The sequence below is a fragment of the Scleropages formosus genome, chromosome 18, assembly GCF_900964775.1.
Source record: "Scleropages formosus chromosome 18, fSclFor1.1, whole genome shotgun sequence".
NCBI lineage: Eukaryota > Metazoa > Chordata > Actinopteri > Osteoglossiformes > Osteoglossidae > Scleropages > Scleropages formosus.
Window position 1 is genome coordinate 1,079,176 of NC_041823.1, and position 17,277 is coordinate 1,096,452.

At 51.7% G+C, this 17,277-nt stretch overlaps 2 protein-coding genes across 2 annotated transcripts in view; one reads left to right on the plus strand and one right to left on the minus strand.

The window, feature by feature from the left end:
* Positions 1-477, minus strand: part of nek11 (NIMA-related kinase 11) — a 36,143-nt gene extending 35,666 nt beyond the window's left edge. Inside the window, exon 1 of the mRNA XM_018734552.2 lies at positions 309-477. The gene's annotated coding sequence lies outside the window, so the exon portion shown is untranslated. The remainder of the gene's footprint in view (positions 1-308) is intronic.
* Positions 478-834: 357 nt separating this feature from the next.
* On the plus strand, positions 835-17,066 carry ptpn23a (protein tyrosine phosphatase, non-receptor type 23, a). The gene is given in 26 exon segments (XM_029260013.1): positions 835-1,146; positions 4,066-4,140; positions 4,231-4,358; positions 5,216-5,292; positions 5,396-5,445; positions 5,533-5,664; positions 5,757-5,837; positions 6,186-6,317; positions 7,004-7,051; positions 7,159-7,215; positions 7,640-7,698; positions 7,908-7,987; positions 8,077-8,191; positions 8,414-8,479; positions 8,568-8,713; positions 8,845-9,144; positions 9,300-9,454; positions 9,561-9,712; positions 10,268-10,447; positions 10,628-12,854; positions 12,939-13,120; positions 14,685-14,789; positions 15,503-15,641; positions 15,710-15,823; positions 15,934-16,148; positions 16,150-17,066. Coding segments are annotated over 26 exon segments (5,427 nt in total). The 5' UTR covers positions 835-1,062; the 3' UTR covers positions 16,478-17,066.
* Positions 17,067-17,277: the final 211 nt, after the last annotated feature.

Genomic DNA, 17,277 nt, shown 5'->3' on the forward strand with positions numbered 1-17,277 from the left:
ACACACAGCTGCTGTCATATTTAGTGTGAAGTTGCTGTACCAGCAGTAACTTCTGCCACAGGAATAACCACTGTGACGTATGTGTGCAGGTCCACAAAGATAATCGGGGGGAAAAACCGTTCATATCAGCAAATGAATGATAAATTAGCATCAGTTTTGGGAAAAACCTCCCCAGGAGGAATGAGACGCGGTCAAAATCCACGGATCCACCGAATCGAGTTATTTTATAACAACTCTTTTAAAGTGTACAGCTGAACGAATGAAATATCTACATTTTAAAAAAATACACGAATATAAGCGCCACTGACCTGTGATGTTTGTTTACTTCACTCCCGCACGTGACGCTGACTCCATGTGTACGCTTGTTGCCATGGATACCGACAGGGCCCATTCACGTGAACACGATAAATCCTTCGGTGTCCCGAATGTGACAGCGGTGCGCAGAGCAGATTCCACTCCACACATATAGAGCACACATGGTCGTATGAAGTGAGTTCATTTTCACTGGTAAACTTATATAAATGTTATTAAACTCCTCTCCGTTCCGTGTAAAATCGCTGTTGGCGTGAAATTCCGTAAACGGCCGCCAGAGGGCGCCACATTTCTGTAGTGTCGCTGGGTGTGTGCGGGCCAGCCGTTCTCCGGGCATGATCTTATAGAGCGATATCCAGTGATGCGGATATTAATTTGATATCGATTATGCACATAAACTTCACTTCAGGTACAACTTCATCTTTTTTTCTATTTTCGATGTAATTTAATGTAGGTAAGGAACGCCCGAGTGTAATAGGACTACGAATCCCATGAGACACAGCCAACAGGAAGTTTATATACGTCATCACGCCCATCCCGTGATTTCCGGAAAGAGCGCGACTGGGATATGACACAGGGCGAATGGAAGACTGACGAAAACAACCGGAACTGTTGAGGAAAAATCTGGACGGGCTGCGAGGAGCGACACGAATAGTTTCAACATTTTGCACAGCGAACAAGTGCAAAAGTTACAGTGAAAACATCGCGGCGTAGATTCACTGGACACGGAGGAAGCGAAGAAGAGGCGCCATGGAAGCGGTGCCGCGGATGCCCATGATCTGGCTGGATCTGAAAGAGGCCGGAGAGTTCCAGTTCGGGGCCTCGGTGAGGCAGGTGGGGCACAGAAACGCGCGCGCACACACACACAGGCTGCGCGCGGTTTTGTTTCTACTTGAGCAGTTGAGCCCTGTAACATCTCTCTTTTTTTTTTTTTTTTTTTTTACTTTTTTCATGTACACGTATTTATTTTTTATAACAAACTTGTTCTTCAGCCATTCATTGCTTGTGCAGTCCAAGTGCAGTCTGTCTGTCTGTCTGTCTGTCTGTCTGTGTGTGTGTGTGTGTGTGTGTGTGTGTGTGTGCGCGCGCGCGCGTGAGGCCAGAAGAGCACTAACTAGAGAGACACTGAACAGGTGACGGGAGAGAGGAGGGATGGAGACTGAGACACACACACACACACAGGTCACACTGGGTGGACAGAGACACTCCACAGATCATGGACAGAGAGACGGGGGGGGGGGGGGTCAGATGGTCCTTGTCAGCAGTGTGGACTTTATTATCGTTTGTGTAAGTTGCGACAACGTGAGCAGACTAAAAGGGGCGGTCCCTCCCTGGTGGGCGTGGCCAGCTCCTTCGCCACTGCGGCGCGGCTCATCGTGACCCCTCCACCTCCCGCATTGAGCAGTCTGCGCACTCCTCAAACGACTGGTCTCTTCCCTTCACATGACCTCCTTCACAACAGCGAGGCCGTGACGCCGGCACCGGGACGGGCCCTGCTCTCGTACCTGAGTGTGGAAGGAAGATTCATCTCACAGCATCACCTGAGTGGCAAGCAGTGACCTAATCGTATGTGTGGACCTGTTTCGGTCGAGAACGGACTGTATTCCGCACTGTAGGAGAGACCAGACAGGCACTTGGGGGGAGGTTAAAGACCACACAGTCTGTCCAGTCTGCTCACGGTCAGTGACGTTTCCAGACATGTGCTGTGTGTGGTGCCCTTTGACTCAGGGATGTGTGTGTGTGTGTGTGTGTGTGTGTGTGTGTGTGTGTGTGTGTGTGGGGTCAATGGCAGCACAGGAGGGGCCCCATCATTCAATGGGCAGAGTCATTGTCTCTTAGGAGACAGGACCAGTGAGGGGGATGCAGGCAGCTAACCCTGGTTTCCTGTTTGTTTACTAAACACTACGAGTGTTTACATGAAGTCCATAGTTGTGTATGATATCTGTAAGCAGTCAGTTCTCCTGTTTCTTGATTTTGTGTGTGTGTGTGTGTGTGTGAGAGAGAGAGAGAGAGATGTACTCGTTCCAGTCAGACCAGGTGAGCAGCATGCTAGTGCCCTGAGAGGTCTTCAAAACTCTTCTGGAATGTTCTGTTTCTTGGTTTCTGACACTGCCAGCTGGTAGTGTAGTGATTAGAGCTGCTGCTGTTGCCCTCAGAGGTTCCAGGTTCGAGTTTTGCTTCCAGGCACAGTGCTCCCGAGCAAGTACTTACCCTGAATTGCTCCAGTAAAAAGTTATGCAGCTGTATAAAGGGGTAAATAAAGTAGATTAACGTTCTAAGTCACTTTACATTTATTTATCAGACGCTTTTGTCCAAGCAACTTCCAATGAACTTATGTAGTGTTACCAGCCCACACACCTTATTCACTGCGGTAACTTACAGTGGTAGATACACTACTTACAATGGGTCACTTACCCATATGTCAGGGGAACACACACACACTGTCTCTCTCGCTCACACACTACTGGTGGACCTGAACAGCATGTCTTTGGACTGTGGGAGGAAACACACACAGACACAGAGAGGACACACAAACTCCACCCAGAGCGGGGATCGAACTCATGTCCTCGCACACCACCCGGGCGCTGTAAGACAGTAGCGCTACTCGCTGTGCCACCATGCCGCCCACTTGGATAAACATGTCAGATAAATGTAGAAAGTGTAACATTTCACTTTTTCCATCTCCAGTGTGATTCCCTGTGATACCCGCTGACCCCTCACCTCATCCTCCCCTTTTTTCCTCTATGCATTCAACTGTGGGGGGGGGCATCCATCCCCCTTCTGTGTGTGTGTGTGTGTGTGTGTGTGTGTGTGTGTGTTGAGTGCTCCCAATGCCATCAGCATCCTGATTTGACAGTGAAATCCTCCTGTGAGAGCCGAATGGCCACGCCCACCTCCAGCATTTCAATAAAAGGGCCTTGATGTGTATTTATACTGTGAGCTGTCACTCCTTCCTGTGTCTCTGGTGAACTATGTTTAGTGTGTGTGGGGGGAAAAAAAATGTCCCCGGGGGCTACCTGTACCCCTTCGTCCCCCCCATGGGGGTCTTGGGAGTTATGCTGGTGCTTGTGCTGACACTGGGAGGCAGTGTTTGTCTTGAAGCTATTGTCTGGTGACCCTCTTGTTGTTGTTTTTCTGGCAACGTCAGGCGCTGGAATCCTGTGGAGTCGCAATGCAGAACAGAAATAGTCTGGTGTCGATGTCCCGAAAAGTTCCCAATGCTGTCATTCAGCAATATGACTCTTTTGGACCGTAATTCCCTCATTCCTCAGTGTCACATGAACTTCAGTTGGACCTTTTGTACAGGACTCTGAGTTTGCTAATCACGCACATGGCAAGTTTCACATTCTCTGCTAATAGCTGTGTGTGTGTGTGTTTCCCCCTCTCAGCACTTTTCAACCGTTTCTGACCCCCCCCGCCCCAAAACAGGTCTGCTGATATAATCACCCTCAGTGGGGTTGGACTGCTCAGGTGACATCATTGTCACATGTCCTGAACCTGTATGGATAGACAGATCAGGGGTTTAGAGGCCGAGGAGACATTTCCACAGTTTCCTGCCTGTATTCTGACATGTCTGTCCTGACTGACTGCTCTGTGTTTGCCCGTGAACCGTGTAAATAAAGAGCATGCAGTAAACACACAAACAGAGTGAGCACTGCCTGTCTTATTGGAGCAGAATGACATTTGCAGGCCATTATGGGATTGTAGGGGGATCAAGGAGTGGGCATCACGCCTCTGTCTTCTCTTCCCCAGTTCATCCTGAAGAACTACGGCGAAAACCCAGACAACTACAACGAGCAGCTGAAGAAGCTGGAGCAGCTGCGCCAGGCAGGTGGTGGGAGAGTGACGGGGTGTTGTGTCACACAGGGGGCTTCCCTGTCCAGATCTCCAGCTGACTGCACGTGTGTGTTTCTGCAGAGTGCGGTTAACGTCACCCGGGACTTTGAGGGCTGCAGTACGCTCAGGAAGTACTTTGGACAACTGCACTACCTGCAGAGCCGTGTCCCATTGGGTGCTGGTCAAGAAGCTGCTGTTCCCATCTCCTGGTAAGAGCTCCACCCACCACATCTGTACCCCAGAGCTCCTTCCTGAACTACGAGTACCCAGGGTTACTTTGACAGAAGTGACTGCTTTTTATTAGCCGACGTTACAGGGAAAATACTACATTGGTTCCTCAAGGTACGACAATGACTGGGACAAGACGGCTATTTGTTGTGTCTTGTTTTGTTCGTAGTCACTTTTACCACCAAGTCCCAGTCAGTAAAAGCTTAATAGATGTGCTTGAATTTGTTTATGCTTTAATTCTGTAAAAGTTTAAGTTGTGACTAGAATTAGTAAAAATGCTTTGTAAGTCTTTTTGCTGTAATTTTTGTATTAACTTCAAGCTATATTAAATCAGTTTAAAATGACTGAAAATTAAATAGTCATTTCCACAAACCGCTATTGCTTGAAGGTTTGACCGATTTATCCTGTGAAGTTATTCTGCATTCCTCACCTTGTTCAGGATCACTGACACTCAGGAACACCAGACACAAGCTGTGAGCACAGTGGGAGTGAGTTGAATTAAGGCTATCCCACACTGCTGTTATGTTTGGCTACTCATTACTGCCATCTGTTGGCCTGGAGGGTAAACGTGGGTCACGTTCGCTTTCTTGCAAACTGAATTTTTACAAAAAATAAGACAAGTGGGGGAAAAAAATGGTTTAATCCTCTCCAGGCAGATGTTGCAAGTTAGCATCAGCTGGTATAGATGTTTCCTACTGCCAGCGTCCCTAAAATTCATAATTCAGCTCTGAACATGGGGAGTCAGTGAGTAACCTGTGTGTGTGAGTAAACTCTCCCACTTGCACTACTCCCGCTCTCTTCCTCCTTCATCTCTGTCCACCCATCCCACCCCACCCAGGACGGAGATATTTTCTGGAAAGACGGTGACCCACGATGACATCTGCTACGAACAGGCCTGCATCCTCTACAATCTGGGTGAGAGGCGAGCAGTCACTATGCCGGCAGAGCACTCTGTGACTCAGCTCATCACTCCTTGTGGTCAGTGTGATCATTTCCCATCATTCTCTGCTCTCCCCAGGGGCTCTGCACTCAATGCTAGGGGCCATGGACAACAGGGTATCGGAGGAGGTGAGCTCAATGGCCTACAACCCTGTGTGTGCGCGCATCCCTGCCCCCATGTGATGCAGTAACCCTCCTCCTTGTGTCCGCGCCCAGGGTATGAAGGTGTCCTGCACCCACTTCCAGTGCTCAGCTGGCGCCTTCTCCTACCTGAGGGACCACTTCAACCACAACTACAGCGTGGACATGAGCCACCAGATCCTCAATCTCAACATCAACCTCATGCTGGTGAGAGAGTGTGTGCACGCACGCACGCACGCACATATGTATATATACGTACGTGGTGGTCGTCACAGCTGCAGCTGCCTCCTCTCCTCCAGGGCCAGGCTCAGGAGTGTTTGCTGGAGAAGTCCATGCTGGACAACAGGAAGAGCTTCCTGGTGGCTCGCATCAGTGCCCAGGTAGGCTGAGGCTCCTCTTGGGTCAAACCCTGAGCCTGAGGGTCCTTAGCTACACACCCCCACCCCTCGAGGGCCTCCAAAGCCACGCTGTAGTATGTCCAGCGTTGTGTGTGCTGGGCTATACTGTGTACAGAAACACGGTACAGCTGTTGGGGTGGTAGTTAAGGACCTCGACTGAGCTGTGGGTCCAGGGTTCACTTCTTCTTCCACTTACCTGCAGTTCAGCAAGTATTTAGCACCTAATGACACAGCTGAATGTAGTACAGTCACGCCGCTATATACGGACTCATGAGAGTGTCCCTCGAGGGTGCCGGTCAGCGGGTTGCACCTCTCTGTCGCCCCCTACAGGTGGTGGATTACTACAAGGAGGCGTGCCGGGCACTGGAGAACTCAGAAACGGCTTCGCTACTGGGAAAAATCCAGAAGGACTGGAAGAAGCTGGTGCAGATGAAGATCTACTACTTTGCTGCCATCGCCCATGTAAGTGTGTTTGGGGACATTGTATCTGGTGGTGTTTTGCATCAAAGCGATAAATGATGGGAAAGATGCGCTGGACAGGGTGCAGCGAGGGGACTCCATCAGCAAGGGACTCCTTAACAGGCATCTATGGTCCTGGTCACAGTCCTCAGCCCTGCCTGCAGTTTTGTTCCATGCAATTTAACTCGTATACAACAGGAAGTGTTAATTTGCTGTTGACTTTTAACTGCAAACTGAAGTAGCATCGTGTAATAAGTCATATGAAGAAAATACTGATTAAAGCTGTTTATGTATCAGTTTGTTTTTGTCCCTAAAATGTAACTTTTTTCCGATTGACAAATGAATAGTTGACTTTGCACATTCACCCCTAACAGCCGATAATGCAGTCCAAGCACTTTGTCACAGTAGTCTGTCTCATGGTATGGACATGCAATACATATTATAAGTGTGTATATTTTAGTCTAACTTGTATTCATTTTCTTTTTTGTTCTTGCTGCTGCTGGTTTGTGAGGGTTGCCACACAAATTTCACCTTTAAGCTGTGTTGGTTTCTTCTCTGATGTGAAAGTAAGAGGAACATACTTTATTGACAAAGCGGTTTGTCAAGGTTGCTTTGGTCGAAGACAACTGAAAAAGAAGTTGTTGGTTATCTTGACACGAGACTTACTGTGTGTGTTGCCCTTTCCACAGCTGCATATGGGGAAGCAGGCGGAGGAGCAGCAGAAGTACGGAGAGAGGGTGTGTGACACTGCACAACAACTGAGCGGGAATTGATATTGGTGATTGTGGTAACTGTGTGTGTGTGTGTGTGTGTGTGTTTTACATCATGTTGTTTCTCCACACAGCTGGCCTACCTGCAGAGCTCCTTAGACAAGCTGAATGAGGCGATGAAGCTTGCCAAGGTATCTGAACCCACAGCCTCTGCTGCTGCCCTATATTGCTAAGAAAAGGCAATGTGACACTGCTCTCTCTCTCTCTCTCTCTCTCTCTCACACACACACACACACGAACAGTACTGCAGTGTGTTGTAATGCAAACAATGCCTTGTTATACGCATTTTTTTAGTTTGTTGATTTTTAGTGGCATTTCCTACACATATATTAAAGTAAAGTTTGATACAATGTGACCTGTTTTACCTGCCTAGACGCATCTCTACTTGTGATTCACGGGACGTTTCTCTGTTACTGAGCTGTTAATGATTGTTCTTTTGTGGTAAAAGTAAATTTGGTGTTAGTACTGAAAAGAGCTTTGGTGTGTGTGTGCGTGCGTGCGCGCTCACTTAAGTGGAGGAGACAGTAACGGTGACTTTTCCTTCGCTGTGTCCAGGGCCAACCAGACAGCGTCCAAGAGGCACTGCGCTTCACGATGGACGTCATCGGGGGAAAGTAAGGCTCCTCATTCCTGCTCTTTGGTTTGTGCTCCTTTGGCTGTGTGTAGGTTGAGCGCCTGCGGTGGGCCACGCCCTGGTGTGTGTCTGGACCACACTGTGGGCCGCTACACACCGACTTCCTAAAGTAACCTGTCGGCACTCAGTGGAGCTGAGCGGGAGTCTGACAGTCTTTCTCACCATGTCCGTTGCTCTCCGCTCTTGCAGGTTCAACTCGGCCAAGAAAGACAACGACTTCATCTACCACGAGCCTGTCCCCGCGCTAGATACCCTGCCTTCTGTCAAAGGTACAGCATCCTCAGCGAGGTGGATGGCCCTTCTGCTCCACTGTGCCTCTCCCCGCTGAGGCAGGGTGTCCCGTTTGCTGTCCCTGCAGGTGCCCCGCTAGTGAAGGGCCTGCCGGTGAACCCCACGGACCCAAGCGTCACAGGGCCGGACATATTCTCCAAGCTGGTACCCATGGCTGCCCATGAGGCGTCCTCGCTCTACAGGTGTGGAGAGCACTTTAACCACGTGAACATGAGCACTGTGCAGCACACCTTTGCACCTCTTCGGGACACTGAAGAACACTGTTGATACATTTGTTTGAGCTGAAAACACACGTCTTAGATGTGACAAGTGATGGTATTCATGTACACGGACTTTCCTGAAAAGTACAGATGTTTTTTGCCTTGTTTATCAATGGCATTTCTCATAATATTCTGGTCCTATAGCGAGGAGAAGGCCAAGCTGCTGCGGGACGTTATGGCCAAGATCGAAAGCAAGAACGAGACCCTCAAGTGAGTTTAGCAACACGTTCAGAAAGAGAGCAAGAGAAAGTGTGTGTGTAAGCATTGAAGGAGCTAGGAGTAATTGTGTGTGTTGCAGTCAGTTCATGGACTCGCTATGCTTGGACTCGGACTCAGTGGACAACCTGGACATGTACAGTCACATTCCTGCCGTACTCATGGAGAAGTGCGCTGCCCTCAGTGTGAGGCCCGACACTGTAAAGAGCCTCACGCAGTCCATGCAAGGTGAATCATGATCTCTGTCTCTCTCTGTCTCGCACGCACATTTACACACTCGCACTCTCCATTTTATCTCGCTGTCCCTGACCACACCCTGCTTCTCTGTACAAACGTCCTCCTCTGTGGCATCCCCGCAGCCCTGTCGGGTGTGTTCACGGATGTGGAGGCCTCGCTGCGGGAGATCGGCGATGTTCTCAATGAGGACGAATCGGGTGAGCGGAGCCTGGAGGCAACCGGGGCGAAGGTGCCCCCGCGTCCTGCTACTCTCGCCGAGCTGCGCCGGGACCTGGACAAGTACCTGGAGGCCCACGAGAAGGCGAGCTTCACCAACACGGAGCTGCACCGCGCCATGAACCTGCATGTGCCCAACCTGCGGCTGCTAGGCGGCCCCCTCGACGCCCTCCGGGAGGCGCTTCCCCGGCCCCAGCTCAGTGAGGGTGAGGAGGGGCAAGGCACCTGCGGGGGGGGGGGCTCTTGTCGACCCTCATAGACACCTTGGGTCAGGTGTGCAGTTGTAGAGCATCCTCTGGGTCTGAGCTAAGGTGGCAAGTGTGGATTCTTGACTCTGCTCCTGTCTGCCCCTGGTGGCCAGAGGAGGTAGCAGCCGTGCAGTGCATGAAGCGCATCTTGGGGAAGGTTCAGGAGATGCGTGACCAGCGGAGCTCCCTGGAGAAGCAGCTGCGTGAGCTCATCCAGCAGGATGACATCACTGCCGCCTTGGTCACCACGGATCGCACTGACATGAAGGTGGCTGGACTCTTCTGTACACACATTTGTGGTGAACTTTGACTTTTTGTGCCACATGTAAGCAAATGCTCGTCTTCTGCCCCCCACCACCTCCTCCTCTCTTCAGAGATTGTTTGAGGAGCAGCTCAAGAAGTACGAGCAAGTAAAGATCTACATCGACCAGAACCTGTCTGCCCAGGAGAACATCCTGAAGGCCCTGACGGAAGCTAATGTGCAGTACGCCCTGGTGCGCAAAGGCCTCGTCGAGACAGAACACAAGTGAGTGTGGCCTCGCTGATGGGTGTGTGAGCGTAGTGGCCATTAAAGTGTGTGTGTCACAGTGGAGAAACGCACGCCTGGATCTGATTTATACACACCTTTATCCAAGGTGACTTGCGGTGTTCAATACACTGCAGCAAACTCCCAATTCACTCATCTCTGCAGCAGAGCCATGTAGTTCTCTCACACACACACACACACACACACACACACACACACACATATATATACAGAGCATGGGCCATTTAGAGTCACTGGTTCACCTGAAACACATGTCTTTGGGCTGTGGGAGGGATCCCACACTTTGTGAGATGTTCATTGTGTAATACCGAGGAAAGAGCTGAAGGAATTCAGGTACAGACACACAGTATGTAGAGCAACAGTCATAGAATAATTAGTCATCTGTAACCATTCATAAAACGCCCTGTATGAGTTCCTGGTTAGTGACATGCACTGAAACTAGTGTTTCTATAAGATGCTCGTGCGTGTGTGCGTGTGTGCGTGTGTGCGTGTGTGCGTGCGTGCGTGTGCGTGTGCGTGTGCGCGCGCACACAGGTGGAACAGCACGGTGCAGATGCTGGTGGCCTCCTACGAGGCCTACGAGGACCTGATGAAGAAGTCGCAGGAGGGCAGGGAGTTCTACGAGGACCTGGAGGGCAAGGCGTCACGGCTGCTGGAGCGCGCGCACACCCTCTGCAAGACGCGGGAAGAGGAGCGCCAAGTCCTGCTGGAGCGGTGAGGAGGACTGTACCTCGAACCGAAGGCCCTCGGACGGCCCCTCTATATGCAGGCCGCCATGGTCTCTGATCTTCCGCTCTCCCTGTTGTCTCTCGCTTTCTGTGCGGCTCTTCTGCTGTCTTCCTTTTTCCTTCTTCCTTTGTTTTTCCACTTCCTTCATCCATCTTTCTTGTCCAGGGAGCTGCAGAAGAAGGCCCCCCCGCGGCCCACAGCTCCCAAGCCGGCCCTGCAGAAAAAAGCATCGGACATGGATGTGTCCTGCGGCCTGGAGGACCCAGAACTGGCCCAGATCAATGCCGCCATTCTCAGCCTGGGCGGGGATCTCCCCGAAGAGCTGCGCAGCCTCCCCCCCGAGTTGCCTTTCCCGGGGACAGGAGCAGCACCTGTGCCTTCACTTCATTGGCCAGGGGTCCCGGCAGGGGTACCGGCCACAATATATGCTCCACCTCGACTTCCCGCCCACTTGGCCCAGCTTCCGCACCATCCCTCCCAACAGGTTGCAGGCTACCCCCCAGCTGGCCTCCCCCGCGGCGGTGCACCCCACATCCAATCCCATTTTCCCCAGGTTCCTGCCCCCCAGCTCTCCTCCGTCTCTAGCATCAGCCCACAGGCGCAGCCCTGCCCTCCAGGGGCTGCTATGGCCCTGCGACCCTCCACTACCACGGTGGACTGCGTGCAGACGCCCATCCCCAGCTACTCCCCGGCACCCGGGCTGCACATAGCTCAACGCCCGCTGCCCCCAGTGGTCTCCAGCGGGTATGGAGTGCCTGCTCAGATGGGTCACTTTCCTCAGTACCCCCCCCAGGCAGGCATTCCCATGCAGCAGCAGCAGCCCCCCAAGGGAAGCCTTCCTATGCAGCAGCAGCCCCCCCAGGCAGGTGTTCCCATGCAGCAGCCCCCCCAGGGCAGCCTACCTATGCAGCAGCAGCCTCCCCAGGGCAGTATTCCCATACAGCAGCCGCAGCCCCCCCAGACAGGCCTTCCCATGCAGCAGCAGCCCTGCCAGCCTCACTCCCAGTACCAATCAGGCCCAGCTCAGCTCCCCTTGCACGTGCAACCCCAATACCCCCAGTATGTGCCCCCGGCCCAACAGCCTGTCCCTCCCCGCTTCCAGCAACCTGCCTTCCCCTCAAGACAGCTCCCTCCTCACTTACACCCCGGCATCCCCCACCAGCCCTCCCAACCAGGCTACCCCCCGCAGGCTGTGCCTAGACCCCTCCACATGATGCCCGGTGCTCCCTCTCCCCCATCCTCCCAGACACCGCTTCTCCCTCATGCTGCCCACCCACAGATACCACCCAGCTCCCAAGCTGTACTGCCCAGAGCCCCCCCTCCTGCGCAGCCACAAATACCTCCGGCCGTGCCCCTCTCGCAGCCCCCGGTGCTTCCAGGTATTGTGCCCCACCCCACACAGGTCCCCCCTGTCTCAGGACCTTCCCTCCCTCTTCCTGGAACACTGCCCCCTCAGCAGCCTGGCCCTGGATGCTACCCTGGGGGAGCTCCAATGATGCCTCCACAGCCAACATCTCAAGCCTCTTGTGCTACTTACTCTGCCCCTCCCCCCAGGGGTCCCCTTCAGCATCTTGCTTCCATGGGGCCGCAGCCCCTCCCACAGCACATGATCCCGCCTTCCACAGGGCCGTCGGTCACCCAGCAGCCCGGCGCGATGCTGCCTTCCGCTGCCTTGTCCCCATCTCCGGCTCCTTCTCCGGGGCCCTCGTCTTTGGGCCTGGTGCCTCAGAGGCCCCCCCCGTCACCCTCCCTGACTCCTGTGGGCGGAGCGGAGTCCTCCTCGCCCCCGCCCCCTCCGACCAGCTCCTCCAGTTCCCTCTTCCAGCGCTCTAGCTCCAGCACGGATGACCTGCTGTCCTCCAGCCCCGAGGGCCAACACGGGGGCCCCAAAGCAGCCGCCAACGTGCTACTGCCTACGAAAGCGGACCCCCAGGATGGGCAGCGGCGGCGCGAGCCAGCCGGCGTGCGCCTCATCGAGGGCGATCCGTACGGCACGCTGGAGCGTACGCTGCGGCTGCAGGCGGAGCTGGAGCATTTTGCGGCAACGGTGCAGGCGCTGGAGCGGGTGGCAGAGCTGGACGCCCTTTGGAGGGAGCTGCAGGAACTGCAGGAGCGCGACGTGCGCCAACTCTCCATCGCTGTGGCACGCTGCTACAGTATGAAGAACCGGCGCCAGGATGTCATGCCCTACGACTGCAACCGTGTGCTGCTGCGCTCCGGCAAGGACGACTACATCAACGCCAGCTCCGTTGAGGAGCTGTCGCCCTACTGCCCCCGCTTCATCGCCACGCAGGCACCGCTGCCCGGCACCGCTGCCGACTTCTGGCTTATGGTGTACGAGCAGAAGGTGTCCCTCGTGGTCATGTTGGTGTCTGAGCAGGAGCTGGAGAAGGTGAGCAGGGTGGAGCCACACGAGCTGGCGAAGGTCAGCGTGAGGTCGACCTGGGATGTGATCTGACTTTGTGCTCCTTGACAGAAGGTGCCTTGGTATTTCCCGTCGGAGCGCGGTCAGCAGCTGTCGCAGGGGCCCATCACCTTGACGCTGACCACGCAGAAGACCACACCCACACACGTTGAGCGCATGATCAGTATGCAGTACCGCGACCAGAGCCTCAAGCGCACCGTCATCCACCTACAGTTCACGTCCTGGCCAGAACTGTAAGTGCGGCGCCCATCTTTACTGTAAAACTAGGAGGTAGTAGTCAGTTGTTACATGAAAAATTGTTTCCAAAAATGTCAATACTTGGTAGACAGAATTAGTCCTTAATGATGTGCTTCGTTGTCAAGAGAACGTGACATAAAAGCAGGTAATTCACCACAATGAAATATCCTAAAAGTACTGTATTTGTTCATCGTTACTCATTTGTAAGAATAAGAGTAATTATATTAAAATAAGAGTAATTAGAATATTTATACATTAAAAATGAACATTGTTTGAGACTTTCGTTTCTGCAGCTGTCTCTCCTCTTAATGTAATGTATAATTTGTACTTTTGCTGAGATGTACGTCGTTTTGGACAAAAGCGTCTGTTAAATGAATAAATGTAAATAAATGTAAATGAACATCCTTGTAGAACTACAAATACCTCGACAGTTATTGGTTGAATTGTTTTAATTTGAATACTTTGCCTTTACACTAGTAAAGTACCACTTATCGCATCCTGTCTCTAAAGTGAGAGTGACTTACTGAGAGACACAAGCTATCATTTATATTTATACAAACTTGTAAAGTTCAGCTCTCCCAATATTGTTAAAAAGAAATTGATACATTATTTACATTTATTCATTTGTCTGATGCTTTTCTCCAAAGTGACTTACAATGTTAGTTACAGTTATTTACCCATTTATACAACTGTGTAATTTTACTGGAGCAATTTAGGGTCAATACCTTGTTTAAGGGTATAGCAGCAGGACGGTAGGAATCAAACCTGCGACCTTTCGATCCAAAGGCATCAGCTCTAACCGCTGCCCCAACAGTTGTCCTAGTTTGTCCATATTAATTTGATAAGTATAGCTGCTTGTCCAGTGTTGAGTTGTAACTGTTTTAAACACGTTTTCTTTTCTTCCGTCACTCTTCCTCAATGTGAATGAACGAACTGGGTTGTCAGTCAAGGTGGGGAAAAACTCTGCAGTTGAGCTCTGATTGGACAATAATAGCCAATGAAATCCACAGAAGATGACAGCTGACGGTGATGAAGTATTACCAGTTTTCACAGTACATGCGATGTGCTTGGTTCCAAAGAGAGAAAAGTGAAACGTTAGATGGTGGTCGGCTGGTAGTGTGGTGGTTACAGCTGCTGCCTTTGGACACAAAGGTCGTGGGGTTTGAATCCCACTTCTAACTGTAGTACCCCTGAGCAAGGTACTTCCCATAAATTGCTTCAGAAAAATTACCTAGCCCTATAAATGGTAATTGTAGCTTAACATTGTACGTGGATTTGGAGAAAAGCGTCAGGTCAATGAATAACTGTAAATGTAGATGTGGGAAAAACTCTGTGGTAACGAGAAGATGCGATTGATTATCATTTCTTCAAACAACTGTACTTGAGTTAAAAAGAATAGATGCGAAAAATGACTGTGAAGGGTACAACTCCTGTAGAAATGTACGTGAACACAAGTGATGGAGTAAATGGCACTTGTTACTACCCATGTCAGCGCAGCACCTCGCCAGCCACCACACGACCAGACCTGGTTCACACTCACCATTCCTCTGTGTCCCCCAGTGGTCTCCCAGAGAGCCAGAGCAACCTGATCAGGTTCATCCAGGAGGTCCACACACACTACCTGCACCAGCGCCCGCTCCACACACCCGTCGTGGTGCACTGCAGGTAGGGGTCCGAGGCGCGTGGGGGCGACTGGGAGTGGAGGAGGTGTGTGTCGCTGGGGGTTAAGGAGGTCATTGGGAATTGGAGTCGCATTTTATTACACATGCAGTGTACGATTTGAAAAAAATTAGATGTTTATTTTTCTTACCTGTACAATCATCTTAGGAAAAGTTCACAAATTTAAATATTTCTAAATTTTTTTTGGTTTATGATTTTATTTATCTGTTTCACAAAATGTCTCTTGCAAATGCAGCCTGAGTTCATCCACTGAGCTCATATGTGGAAGTAAAGAGAACCCAGACAGGAGTTTGGACCCATTGTCCTTCCACTCACTCCCACGGTGTTCACAGCTCCTGCCTGGTGTTCCTCAGTGTCCTGATCAATACCAGTATTGGGAAATGTTGCACGGGATTTTGGGATGAATCATTTGTCATTTAACACAAACAGGTGGTTGAGGAGATGATGTATTTTTATTTTGTCACTTTAAATTGTGAACCAAAGCTAATGGGGAAATATCATTTTACAAAGTATTGATGGCAACTGATTTTTAGACAGACCCTGATCTATGAGTAGAAGTGTTGATAATCATTTGTTGATTGTGCACATAGTGGAGATACAAACATGACCTCTGGTTCACAAGTTGGAGTTGGAGTACAAAGAAATGGTCAAACACCGATAAGATGGGTATGACACTGACCCCCCTCCTCCTCCACCAGCTCCGGGGTGGGTCGCACCGGCGCTTTCTGCCTGCTGTACGCGGCGCTGCAGGAGCTGGAGGCCGGGAACGGCATCGCCGACCTGCCGCTACTCGTGAGGAAGATGAGGCAGCAGAGAAAGAACATGCTGCAGGAGAAGGTGAGCAGCATCATTCGTGCAGACCTGTGTGTGTGTGTGTGTGGGGAACTCATCCTGCCCTCTTGTAGCTGCACCTGAAGTTCTGCTACGAGGCCGTCCTCAAGCATGCTGAGCAGGTCCTTCAGCGCCACGGCATTGGCGCCACCTCCTTGAGCAAGACCCCCGGCAGCACAGCAGTAAAGGTGAGTCCCCCCTGCTGCTCCTTCCTGGTGTCCCCCCCCAGTGTCACAGCATCACAGCACAGCACAGCATAGGGAGGGCATTGTCTCATAATGACCCCCCCCCCCCACAGACTTACTCCCGCCAGGAGTCACAGGACCTCGTCCTCGGGGGGGACATGCCCATCAGCTCCATCCAGGCCACCATCGCCAAGCTCAGCATCCGGCCCCCCAGTGCCCAAGATCAAGGCCCCGTCCCCGAGCCTATCCTCGAACCAGAACTGAGCAGCACCCCCATACAGGAGCCCCCAGCCCCTTCGCTGAGCCCCCCTCCCTCCTTGTCCCCTCCCCCCCCCAGCGAAGCCACAGTCCCCGCTGCTCCAACAAGGGCAGGGTAATGGTTTGGATGGCCCTGAGCCCACCCCCTCTGCTGCCAATCACCACCCTGGGCCCACCTTGGCTGCACCCCTTGCCCTGGGTTCCGCCTCCTCTTCCCTGGAGCTGCTGGCCTCCTTGACGCCCGAGGCGTTCACCCTGGACAGCAGCTGTCGCGGGAAGTCTCGCATCAGCAAGCAGAGCTTCCTACACCCACATGAGGGCCAAGGTCTGCAGGGGGCGCCGTCGAGCGATGACCCGCTGAGCACCCTGGATCCACTGTGGTCCCTCAACAAGAGCTGAGTCCACTGAGCGCCTCCGTCCCTCTGCGTCCTTCCTCCTTCATGCTCCCCATCACTGTGTGTGTGTTAACCCTTCCTGCCCCGCCCCTGCTCCACTGAGTGGCCAATCCTGATCCTGGAGAGGGACCGAAGGCGGGGCCACATTCCCCCTCCATGAGCTCACTAGTCTAGTCTCGCACTACATGGGTGTGTGTCCATCTGTTCTTCAGTCGAACGAATGTGTGTCTGCAGGGTCACCGTGTGGATGGAACACAAACAGCAAATGAGCAGAAATTGTAACAAATCTTTTTAACGCTCTTCTCTTTTTTTTTTTTCTTTCTGTAACTCTGTAAATATGAGTGGAATAAAGACGTTGCACCGTCTCCTCAGTGGTTCCGCATCAGCTGTTCACCTCTTTCACCCGTGTGGAGTTCTTTCTTGATTTGAACTGGAGCTCCAAAGTTGCACTCAGTAAGAACTTTTAAAAAAAAAAAAAAAAGTTTGGGGTGTGAAAATCTGAAAAATTGCTAAACGTGTGTATTGTTCATGTTATTGATCAAGACGGCGGAGCGTCTGGCTGCAGCTGTAAATACTGTGGAAGCAAATTGGATTCAGCTGTACCTAATTGGTTTGGATGCTTTACTGCCACCTGTGGGCTCAGAGGGTAAAAACAGGACAATGAAATGACAGCAAGAGGCGATAGTGTTTGTAAACACAAACGGGAGCAATTATCAAAGCCTTTTATTTGCAAATTAGTACAAAGTTCGCTTTGTTTAGAAAAGGGTTCGAAGCGTTAGTCACCTGCTTTACAGTCCTCAGTCA